The sequence below is a fragment of the Seriola dumerili genome, unplaced genomic scaffold (genome assembly GCF_002260705.1).
Source record: "Seriola dumerili isolate Sdu_G_001 unplaced genomic scaffold, Sdu_1.0 BDQW01000189.1, whole genome shotgun sequence".
NCBI classification, from domain to species: domain Eukaryota; kingdom Metazoa; phylum Chordata; class Actinopteri; order Carangiformes; family Carangidae; genus Seriola; species Seriola dumerili.
In genome coordinates this window covers 2746621-2758979 of record NW_019174444.1, presented here as the reverse complement: position 1 = coordinate 2758979, position 12359 = coordinate 2746621, and the positions used below count along the sequence as shown (strand labels likewise).

Sequence of the window (12359 nt, the reverse complement as noted above, 5' to 3'; positions counted from 1 at the left end):
ATGGTGGACATGGAGAATTTTAACATTTTAATACACTGTTGGGTTTAATCTGTAACAATCTATCATATTTTATAAAGTAAATATATGAATTTAATATAAAATCTCCATCTGTAAAGTCATTATCTACCCACTAAATGTACTGAAACACAATGCAGCTTTTCCCTGCACCACTGTAAAGAAGTGAATTTGACACAGTCCTTGATATCCTCGAAAGTTTGTGAATTTAAAATAAAAAACCAAGACCTTGACATTTTTTAAACAGATATTGAACATTTTATTCATATATTTACCTCTTCAGCTCATAATGAAGTCTCTATCTGTGCTGCTCAGGTTACACAACATATTGTTACATATTGTCTGCCGTCACCGTAACACAACACACATTTATTATTATTAGCTTCTGTAAAACCTGATAGTTCTCATTATAAAAATTCTGTATTAACTTTGATATATGTCTCAAACCATGCCGTGTTGGGAATTGGGCCTTGAAATTCCTTGAAAATGAATCCTTGAATGTGATGTTTAAAATGGTTTGGGATCCCTGAGTAGAAGTATAAAATAGTATAAAATGGAGCCACTTGTGTAAACTAAGTGAAACTGTGCTAAAGGATAATAATCAAGTACATTACGTATAAAAAGTAACATGTCACTGTCAGTGCTGTATAATGACATAATAATATTAATGGATCATTACAACTGATGCATTCACATATAATAACATATAATAACATATATAATTAACATAAAAAAGTTTAGGTGGAATTTATTTTAATGGTTTCATATTGTTTTATATTGTATATAGTATATTATATAGTCCTGAGCCCTGTTGAACTGAACTACCAGACTGTATTTATATTTTAAACAAAGTCCTCCTTCAAGCAGCTAGGCATTAATGCATCAGCATTAATAGTCTAATAAGTCTAATAATGTCTGATGTAATAATGATGAATCAATCACAGGGGAAGGGTTTTTTTTGTGTACTTTTATTTTTGAAAATAGGCACCATTTTGCTGATAATATTTCTTTACTTTACTTGAAATCAGCACTTTAAGTATTTTTACATTCTGTTTTTGTTACTTTTAAGTAAAAAAAAATGAATAGGTACAGACATCTTGTAACTGGTTCAAACAAAGACTAAAAGGCTTTTCCCCCCTTTTGTTTGAATCATTTCAAAAGTTGTGAATCCCCTAAATCATCCAGGAAAGATGAGAGGAAAGTCTGAATAATTTTCTTTATAGCAAAAACTGAGTTTGCTTTGTTTCCCTCTCTATTTTTAAATAATTTTGTGCCATTTTTTTTGGGGTCCACATATAAAAATATTCTCATGTTAAGTCATATTTAATTCAAATACAAATTCACATGTGTAAATACGTTTTCCAGGAGCAGACAGATGTGAATCATTAATATTAATATACTTACACAGGCATTTTCTGTGAATCCTGGCTATTGTTGCATTAATTATGTTTCTTTTTAGACTTTAACTACAAACAAATTCCAACACAAAGCCTAAATCTTCTGATTGTGGTTTACTGGAAGATACTTTATTCTTCAGCTTTCACACAGTCTATAGAAAGTAATACTCATATTCCAAGTACAAGACACAGCATAACATAACTGACAGGGGAGTGCACGCTGCTAAATGTGTGTTCACACTGTGGACTGTATGTACATATTTCCTTGGTGTCATGCTTGACTGCCCTTGCATGTTGTTTTGACAGTTAGAGGCGAGGACATGACATGACGAAAGGGACTCAAGATAATGACATAAAAAAATTCCCCCGTCACATGACTGCAAAAAAAAAAAAGAAAAAAAAAAGAGATTCAACACATATCATTACAGAATTATTCTAAGAGACAAATGTTCCCGCTGCTGTTTTTCTCTCTGCAGGATCGATCATGAAATGCCAGAAATCCTCTGAGCTGGTCAGGTCTTAATAGGTTCAGTGGTCCGAGCAGAAGCCCGCAGTCCTCGGCTGCTTCAGGTGAGGTAAGACGAGACTGGCAGGAGACATTTTCTTTCAGGTGCCACTTGTGGCCAAAGCGGGAGCGGTGTTGGTTGATATGGTGCTGCTGCTGCTGCTGCTGCTGCAGTTGGATTTCTGAGTTAAAAGAGCTTTGATCTCCCCCTCATCATTCAACGAGCTCTTCCCGTACCGGTCCTTCCACCAGGCTCGATACTGGAGGGGCAAAACAGAAGTGTCAAAAAAATATCAGAATCAAAGAGATACAGCAAGTCTCCACCTGAGGGATTATCAGTGCTGGTTGTTTTGCTGACACCTGTAGTTCAGTTTGGTTCAAATCAGAGGTTTGTCAGATCATCAGGCGGCATCTGAAACCCCCTACCTCCTTCCAGATCAGCACTTTTCAGATGTCTGAAATTGACACTTTTTGTTACTTTATAAAACTGACAACCACACATACATGCCCACTTTACCCACTGTTGTTTAGCAACATGATGATCGCCTTTGAGGAGATATCGTCCGAAAGTGTGCGACATTATCCCCATTTGAACCATTATTACATCTCGCCCCTCTCTAGGTGGGCTTCCGTCCAAATGTTGCACAAAATTGGAAAAATTAGGCAAAAGAAAACATGAAGTCATACATGTTTCCATCAAGCGGCAACCTCTAGGGCTGAAATGAAGTGCAAAAAACTGCAGTTCTTCAAATGGCCACTAGAGTCTGGCTCCAACAGTGAGGGGGGCGTCACCTTGGAGCCAGTTTTCTCAACACACACATGATGTCTTTAGAGAGCTGCCAAACAAACTGAGGGCTGAGAGGATTCATCACATCACACTGATTCAAGAAAGAAGACAGTCAATAATACGGTCCAACATGCACTGCGCCAAAACCCCAAGAATCTGGAGATGTGCTTTTTAGGTTTTTTGAGTCCCTTTTTCAATATGACATCTTACAGTGCAGTCACCGGAGCATGTCCAGTCCAGATTTCATCATATATGGGGTCATAGTTTGAAATATCTGTGTAACTACATCTCCAGATTCCAGGGTATTTTGCATTTTACAAAGATGGTAACACTGAGTTCTGCCTTCCACATGCACCAACATGCATCTTCTACATCGCATCACATGCAACGTCTTCCTGTGGATATGGACAGAGAAAGACACTGAATGATCAGAGGGATTTTAACCGTGAGGGAGAACGGCGAGGCGTCGCTCACTTCTGCCAGGTCTGTGTTTTCAAACTCCTCCAGCTGCCGCAGGAAGCCCAGGTTGGGCCCCGCACACGGCCTGGCCGCCCTCACCGCCGCCAGAGACTCCACCCAGCCGCAGCCCGTCACCGTCATGATGTAGGCCACCACCAGAGTCACGCTGCGGGACACTCCTGCCACGCTGAGAAGCACAGAGCTTCAAAGCTAGAGAGGCTAGCATGTAGCGATCATCACATACTGTATTGAGAGTCTCTTCTTTAGTGTACAAAGAAGTGAAACCCCTGTTTTCCTAAAGCTGTGGTTGAATGCCTGATTTTGCACGTTTGATATGAGAAAAGATGAAAGATGATGAGATTTACCATGAAAGTATGAACCAAACTGATTATTTGGTTTGGTGGCAGTGATGTGGTTGAAAATGAAAACAGGGTCTAATAAAAATCCGAGGACCTCCGAATACTCATCATTACAAACAAAAATCAGCTGCATTTGAATATTTGAATATCTGTGCCTCTTCCTTTCAGCATCCTCACATGCAAATGACAGCAGTTTCGTTACCATAAACTTTAATTTACGACTTGATTCCATCGTTTTTTTAAATTAAATAATTGGAAGGAGAGAACTGTGCAGTAAATATTTACAAAGAAATATGTCATCTTCCTAAAAAAAAAAAGAAAAAAAAAAGCAAATATCCCTCAAGGAGAATCCTCCCTTGTTTAACCACTTAAACTGAAGGGTAGTTTTAGCAACTGATTCTTATGATGAAGTATATTGATACACAAATAAGGTATTTTTATGATTTATTTTCACTCACCAGTGAACGAGGCAGCCTTCTCCTTTCAGTCGGGACTCGTGGATAAACATGATGCTGTCTCTGAAGTACTGAATCCTACAGGTGTCATCACATTAAACAGGGAATTAAATCATTTATACACTTTAAAGAAAGGCAAGATATGTTGCCCATATATTTAGTATTTTTTTAAGACAGTAGTTCTTTTATTTATTTGATTGATCCAACTTAATATTTTTAATGAGGTTGGTGAGGTATTCAGAAGACATTGTACATTTTATGATTTATTTATAGGTATTAACTTTTTTTTGGTTTACATTAGTCATTCTGTTATGTACAGAATTTAAAGATATGTTAATTTTATACAGATATTTTCACAGTTATTAAACTGTGAAAATCATGATTAGACTCTTGTTGGACTTTTCTCCTTGTATTTCTATTTCTTTACAGTTTCCAAAGGTCATCAGGTGGTAGATATATTAGAAACTAAAAACATATGTGGACCTTAAGTATCATATACTCACAGGTTTTGCTTAGAGTGGTCAGCAGCAGATATACAGAGGTACGTCATCTCCTAGAGGAGGGGAGGGAGGGGGGGGGTTTAGACTCACATGATATACAGTATATATATATATAGTCCCTGTTGAATTACTATTTTACTGCACCACAGTTCAGAGAGGGTCATTTGTTTGAATACTAGGTCTAACTCACTTCCTGTTTCTCGGTGTATGGGGCGGCCCCCTGAAACTTAGCCCCACTGACCCTGCTGCTTAGCACTGGTGTGCTAGGTCATGACATAACGATATTCGCCTGTGTGCGTGGGTGTGTGTGTGTGTGTGTATGTGTGTGTGTGTTTGTGTTTTAGTGCTGTGCACCTGGCAGCTGATGGAACATGCAGTGGACAGAAACTACCTTGTCCCGTTATGACTGCAACTGCTGCAAAAACCCCTGAGCCCTCTGGGACACATCAAGTTCTGGAAGTGCTCCAGACAGGTCAGGCTGCACCCACACGAACCCCAGACAAAGTACTCATGTGCTCACACACACTTTAACACTAATCAACAAACACATACTGAAGAAGCATGTATGCATGTCGGTGACATCGTAATTGTTGTCAGGAAGAGTCAGGATATGCAAACAAATACTGAGAAGTGCTGTTAAATCTTTGCACACTTAAAACTCATTATTACCATGATTTAGTAACATCAAACCCAGATGCATAGAAACAAAGTGCATGCAAGTTGTGGATGAAGTGCACAAATTGTCTTTACTTGCAAAAGAGCACTTGGAGGCTCAGACCACTAAAACTGACCCTGTCGTTTTATTTTGCATTATGTTAATCAGCAAATGGAACATCTGACCTCAGAGATTTGGTGGTTGCAAATTTTTACCTTCCTCTCTCAGGAACCATCAAGCTGTCTTCCAAGAAATCAATCACTCAGCACTTTGACTGTTAGGTATGCAAATAAACCATCCCATCTGGCCATTTGGGCCACACTGGTAAAACAAACCTGAGTCATCATTTTGCCACAGAAGTCTAAAAAAAAAAAAAAAAAAGAAAAGCTGCGTGATGCATTTAAATGTGAGAAGAAGAGGTTAAGATCTGTACAGCGGCCCGGGGTGGATGAGCTCAGAGAAGGTCTGCAGGCCGAGACATAAATTTCAAGCCCAAAACCTTTTAAAAAGTTTTGGTGGTTGACCAGTTTGGGTAGTGATACTGTAATACAAGTTGCTGTTTCTCTTTAGTGTTGCAATGAGACCCATGAGCATGGATGGAGAAAGTGCACAGAAATCTCTCAACACTTTTCATGCTCGCTTTCAACAAGAAAAGATGAAAGTTGTGAAAGCGGACACTGAGGAGCTCAGACGACGTGGAGGGAGAAAAGATTCACGATGAGACCTCTTAAATTTATTCAAATAAAATCACAATCTATAGATACAAAGTCAAGTCAATCATTGCATGAATATGGATTGATTTGTATACATCAGTAGTGAGCAACACTGAATTAGCTGCTGTTTCTGTTGTGTTTATTGAAGCTAAATTGAGAAGATAACACCACAGGGAAAGCACGCAGTTGAGTTTTATTTCTCCAGTGACATACGTCTAAAATATATAATCATAATGATAATAACAAATATTGCAGATGGGAGGAGACTTTATTCTTGCATCTGCTACCAAATGTAAATCCATGGGTGCTAATTGCTACTTTCAGTCTACCAGGTTCTCACAGTAGAATCAGCTCTTTCTCTCCTTACTCTCACGTACACACGAGAAAAACACCTTTCCTGCCTTTTCATACACAAATTGCCATGTTCTAAAAGAAAGCCAGAAACCTTTTTTTTTTTTTTTTTTTTAAATGCAGTTCCACTTTCAAGACTTTATGGACTTCAAGCTGCTGTGCTAAAAGCATCTTGTGTGAAAAATATCCCACAGTGCACTGGTTTACATCTGCATCACAGCTGCATCCCATAGCCTACACACACACACACAGCATCACAGTGATTCAGAAATGTGCTGATTTTGTTGAAACCTGGTGAATTCCAGGTCGCATGAACTTACTGTGCAAAATTGAAAATATGAACATGTGACTTTCACACCTCTTGAAGTGGTCTATTGCAAAAGCCTTTGATAGAAATCTGACTTTAGAGTAAACTGTATTACATTACATCCTGTTCCTGTCTTGATCCTCCCTGTTGAAGCTCCTGTTATATAATAAAGACACTGTTGAAGAGGAAACCTCAGAATGTAAAGAGGCTGGTGATCAATTTAATCATTTTCAGGCATTAAACACCAAAAATCTGCTGGTTTCATACTTAAATATGAAGACATTATTTTGTTTCAGAAGACTTAGAAATCATTTTAGGCTCTGGGAAACTCTGATTGTTTCTTTCACTTTTCACAGGTCCCATATTGTATAAAGTGGGATTTCTGTTGTTATGTTATCTGTTATCTGTAAAAAAAAAAAAAAAAAAAACTGACATCTTGGTAATTCAGTTTAATTCCAGGTAACAAAGTGAGGCAGCAGCTAAAGGCTAATGCTAAACCCCTTCTTAAAAATTCCATATAGTATAAAGTTCTTTAATTATAAAGCAGGTCTAGGTTCTGTATTAATACTATGAAAGTATCAAAGCGATCAGTCCACAGAGAAATGCACACAGCCTGTATTCAGAAACTGAGCCTTAAAACCAGCCGTCAGGACTTCTGGAACTTTGTGATGTCACAACAAAGCAGTCACCACTTTCAGCCCTGCCCCAAGCCCCGCCCACCTGGACCCACCTTCCAACCTTACAGGATTTGGTTTTTAGAGTGTGTGTTTGGAGTGTTTTACCTGAAATCTGCTATATTTTTATTGGATCACTCAGAAAACAGTCAGCCAATCAGAAGAGAGGATCAGAGCATCCTCTCTTCTGATTGGCTCTCCGACCTGTTGTTACTAGAGCTCCAGAGAGAAGCCTGAGAGAGGAGATGTAAAACTACTGAGATGGTTTTTGGTTCTTAAAACACAAATATCTCTTCTTATGGATCAACACTTCAAATCAAACACTGGAGAAGTGTCAAATATGGAACTTTAACTAGAAAATTACATTGTATATAAATTGATAACAATTGTTAGTTGCAGCCCTATGAGGATATTAAGTCAGGAAAATATGGTGTAACACCTCTGAATACCTCTGAACTGATGCCAAAATTTCACACTTTCAGTATGAGTATGAAGCAGCAGGGAGATTAAGGGGAAAAACAACACCAGTGAGTTCAGAGGAGGTTGTGTTGCTGCAGTAACATAAGGGTCATGGGGTCACACAGGCCGATATCAGACACACAGATAAGCCAGCTCACCTCCAGGACGGGTGCAGCTGTATCATGGATGGACAGGATGTGGGTGATGTTGTGCCGTGCCAACAGCTCCCTGTCTCGTGCATCTGTGGATGGCAAAGAAAATCAAGAAAGTGCAAATACTCCCACCATCCAATCAGCTCATATCATATAGGGTCTTACCTAAATAAGGCAACAACACCCCCACCCCCCTACCCTCTTCAGATGTCTCCCAAGCAAATGTGGCTTTATGGCTTAAAAGTTTTGCTCTTGTTTTGAACTGAAAGAAAAACCGGAAAACCAGTGTTTCTAAAACAGTCCAACAGCTTGTCCCAAAAGCAAGAAACAGTAATAGTTTTAATCAAATTTTGTTCTTTGAAAGGAAGCCAAATGTTTTCTACCTTGGACAGATGTGTCATGAACACTTTTTCTCATGCTTTGCAAGTTTGCAGGATGCTGATGATACCACCTACAAGACCAAGATGAGTCTGTGCTGAAGCCTCCTGCCAGCTAAATAAATTAAAGTGATCCTATTTCATCTATCATTTGTATATAAACTGTGAGACAGAAATAACAACATTAAAAAAAGACATCTGAGTAGGCTACAGGAGTATAAAAGCTCAACACCCTTGCAGAGGAAACACAATCTCAAGTCACTGTAAGCCAGTGACTTTAAGGTCACACAATGACACAAGTCCCCAAGTGTGTTGGTCATGAAATAAATATATTTATTGGCTGTCAGGGTGCTGATATCACATTGAAATTGTTAACCGAGACCAGTGGCTCTGTCCCACAAGGTCAAAATCCAGCCGCAACATAACCAACAACAGAAACAGCACAACTTATTGGCTCCTATATTAACATATAAAATAACAATAAAGCAACAAAAATATGATAAAAATAGACAGCGTGATAGTCAAAACTACATTTACTAAATTATATTTCCCATGCTGTTGTCTGTTAATATGCATTTTAAAAAAACTGACATTGTGGTAATTCAGTTTCATTCCAGATAACAGAGTGAGGTAGCAGGTAAATCCAGTCAGTATGCAGAATAAACACTCAGCTAATGCTAAACTGCTTTTAAGCTAAAATAACTTGAATTCATGCATTTTGGTGTGGTTAGCATTTTTTAAATCACATTTAGGTAAATAGATGTTATATTGATTTCAATATACAGTAAATATTTATAGTAGGGCAGGTAGACATTCATCATGAACTATGGAAGTTTAATTTCTTAAAGGTCCCATATTATACAAAGCAATTTTTAGCCAATCGATTAATTAAAACTACATATTTGACACTTTTCCAGTGTTTTATTTGAAGTGTTGATCCATTAGAAGATATATTTGTTGTTTTAAGAACCAAAAACCATCTCAAAGTAGTTTTACATCTCTTCTCTCAGGCTTCTATCTGGAGCTTTAGGAGGCTCTGAGTCTCTCTTCTGATTGGCTGACTGTTTTCTGAGTGATCCAATAAAAACATAGCAGATTTCAGGTAAAACACTCAGAGTACCCAAATCCTACAAGGTTGGATGGCGGATCCAGGTGAGCGGGCCTAGTGGCATGGCTGAGGATGGTGACTGCTTTGTTGTGACATCACAAAGTTACAGAAGTCCTGACAGCTTGTCTTAAGGCTCAGTTTCTGAATACAGGCTGTGTGCATTTCTCTGTGGACTGAGCGGTTTGATACTTTCACAGTATTAATATAGACCCTGACCTGCTTTATAATCAAACAACACATGGACATCTACCTTTAGACTATATGGGACCTTTAAGCAAAATAGATCAAGAAGCTGAAATAATACATTTTGGTCATATACTGCATGTTCACCTTGGCTTCTCTGAAGATCATCCAAAAGCAGTTCAGCTATCTGCATTTGTAGGTGTTAACCAGGTTACATGGAAATAATTATTTGAGGTAAAATGGCATCACAACTTTCTTTATCCATAATGCAGTCTGCCAGCGTTGACCTCACCACTACATGTGTACAGAGACAGAAGGTCCATTATGTTGTAAAATATGCCAAGTCATTATAAAAGATAACCAGACACAAGGTTTACATGGAACGTGTCAGATTTCCTGTTTGTAACTGATTCCTGAACAAGTTTATGTGTTTTTTGTTCCATGTTTACAAAAAGTGGTCCACATTCTTACCAATTTCCTGTGTTACGTGTGTACACAGATTAAAAAAAGCAACCTAATGATTGCATTCGCTGCTGTATGGAAATGTGTAGAATGAAGTTCACACTGGGGACACCCCCACACCGCGGGGTATCCCCTCCCACACCAACCCTCACGTACTCAGCAGCCGTCAGAAATAATGTTTCCTCCAGCTGCTGAAAGAGCTACACACCAACCCCCGCAACACACACACACGGCAAAAAACACACTGTAATCGTTTTTTTTGTAACATCAAAATACACTACTTCAATCATGCTTCTCTACACTGTGACCTCTCCACTCTATAGAAACTGAGCTCAGTGTAGCATCTCACCACATGCCCCTCCATATGAGGAACTGAAACACACTCTACTACGTTATCCTGAAAATAAATCAATTCTTCACTGAAGTGACGATAGGCAGGACAACGTACCTTTGAAATTTCCCAGATAAAGATCAGGCAGGACCTAAAGAAAGTTTAACATTCAGTTAAAGGAAGAATGTAGGAGTTGGAAACGGGAATGAGCAGGTGTGACAGGTAATAAAAGTTTGAATGTTTTTGTAGAGTTAATTCACACGACTTGATACTGTACCTTGTTTATTCCATTACCCATGTCAGAGCCAGAGGTCTCAGGATAACACCAATAAGTTTAGGGCAAATTTACTCAGACTGCATCACCAGGTGCTCCAGCAGCTCCCGTCAGGCCCTCTCAACAAGAAGATAATCTGTCACAAGCTATGACTGCGTCACATCGTTTTCAAACCACCCCTGATGATTTCTTTGTGTGAGCCAGGATATCATAAAGCCTTCAACGCGTACCTCTGCTCATGCAGTGCTACTTCATTGAGAATATGCGGCTTGGAATGACGTAATGTGACCTTAGCAGTGGATCACCCTGCTTGGATATTTATATTTAGACCAGGAGAGGGTCATGGGACTGAGGATAGGCACATACCAACCAGACAAAGATGGTTCGCGGGCCAGAGGGCAGCAGAGAACAGGCCTGGCTATCACTATCTGCTGAGGTGTTAAACCCTACAAGGAGCACCTCTGAATGAGGCTCTAAATACATGCAACTTGCAATAAATCTCAATTTAAGGAACAGTCTCAAGGTATATATGACGGGGCAGATGTCTTAGAAGAATTAGAGCTTTTAGCTTAAAGTATCAGTCAATTCTCGGTGGATGCCCATTTGAATCCTCAGTCACTCTATTTCCAATAAGTTCTGCAACATCTTTGGAAATTTTGCTCTGAGTTGTTTGATGTATTTTTTACATCTGCACCAAATTTTGTGTCATGTAGTAGATGTCAAGATATTTTAATAGGTGACCATGAATGTGTGTACTAAGCAATCATCACAATATTTGTCAAGCTACTTGACTCATGGTGGAGCCAAAGGAAAAGTCTGGGGGTCATCAGAACCCAAAAATATTCAACTTGCTGTGAAATAAATCAAGGAAACGCTGCAATTCTTCACATTTGATATCATTTTATCAGCTCATGTAGTTTATTTTGTCTGAAAACTATGATTTCCCCCATTTAGCTTAAATTACATGTTGATTCTCAGTGGACGTCCACTCAAACCTAAATCAGTCACTGCATTTCCGATAAATTCTGCTGCATCTTTGAATATTCTCTGAGGGGTTTGATGTATTTTTATATTTGTACCAAATTTTGTGTCAGTTCACATAGTAGATGTTAAGATATTTTAATAAGTGACCATGATGGTTGTACCAAATGTCGTGGTAATCAATGACTGTCAAGATTATTCTACTCCGAAACAAAAATGTCAACCTCATGGTGGAGCCAAAAGAAAAGTCCGGGGATCCCCAACCTCAGTAGGGTTCGTCATCTGAGGACCTTGAATGCTTGTACAAAACTTCTTGGAAATCCATTAAATAGTTGTCAAGTGTTTTCAGACTGGACCAAAAGTGGTGGAAAGACGAACTGAAAGACCGACACTACCATCTGTAGAGCAATGTCGCTGGCTACAAATCCCCAAAATATTAAATTCATTATATGACATTATTTTCGAATTGATTCATCATGACTTCTTCTAATTTTAAGAGTCTTGCTTATAAATTTGATTGTATCTCAGAACTAAGAATTCCCCCCCCCCATTTATTTTAAACTGTGTGTGTTGATTCTCAGTGGATGTCCACTGGAATCCGCATCAGTCACTGCATTTCCAGTAAATTCTGTTGCATCTTTGACACATCGCTCTGAGGCGATCGAGGTATTTTTAGCCCGGCTTTCTCTGTCTCTTTGTCTTGTGTTCCTGTGTGGTTCAGTGTGTGGCACAACTCAGATGCACTGACAAGCAGAGGGGAGTGGAGGCGTTTACAAAAAGCTGCCTGCCTGTCAGCCTCAGAGAACTAGGTCTGAACAGCTCATTGTGAACCCATTGATAAACACACACACCTCA

General features: G+C 38.9%; 1 protein-coding gene across 1 annotated transcript; it reads right to left on the bottom strand.

Moving 5' to 3' along the window:
- Nucleotides 1–299: 299 nt before the first annotated feature.
- On the bottom strand, nt 300–10792 carry dusp22 (dual specificity phosphatase 22). Its single transcript, XM_022753064.1, has 7 exons — nt 10527–10792; nt 10367–10400; nt 7795–7877; nt 4481–4530; nt 3981–4055; nt 3179–3350; nt 300–2177 (listed from the first exon to the last, which is right to left on the bottom strand). Exons 1-7 carry the CDS (start codon nt 10545–10547, stop codon nt 2019–2021), a joined length of 594 nt encoding a protein of 197 aa, XP_022608785.1. The 5' UTR covers nt 10548–10792; the 3' UTR covers nt 300–2018.
- Between the last annotated feature and the right edge of the window lie 1567 nt (nt 10793–12359).

Bases quoted from the DNA above. Each gene is read 5' to 3' on its own strand.
- dusp22 (XM_022753064.1), bottom strand. From the start codon at position 10,547: ATGGGTAATGGAATAAACAAG. The intron at 10,401-10,526 runs GTACAGTATCAA...AACTTTCTTTAG, and splicing joins TGGGTAATGGAATAAACAAG to GTCCTGCCTGATCTTTATCT. The intron at 3,351-3,980 runs GTGAGTGAAAAT...TGTGCTTCTCAG, and splicing joins GAAGGCTGCCTCGTTCACTG to CGTGGCAGGAGTGTCCCGCA.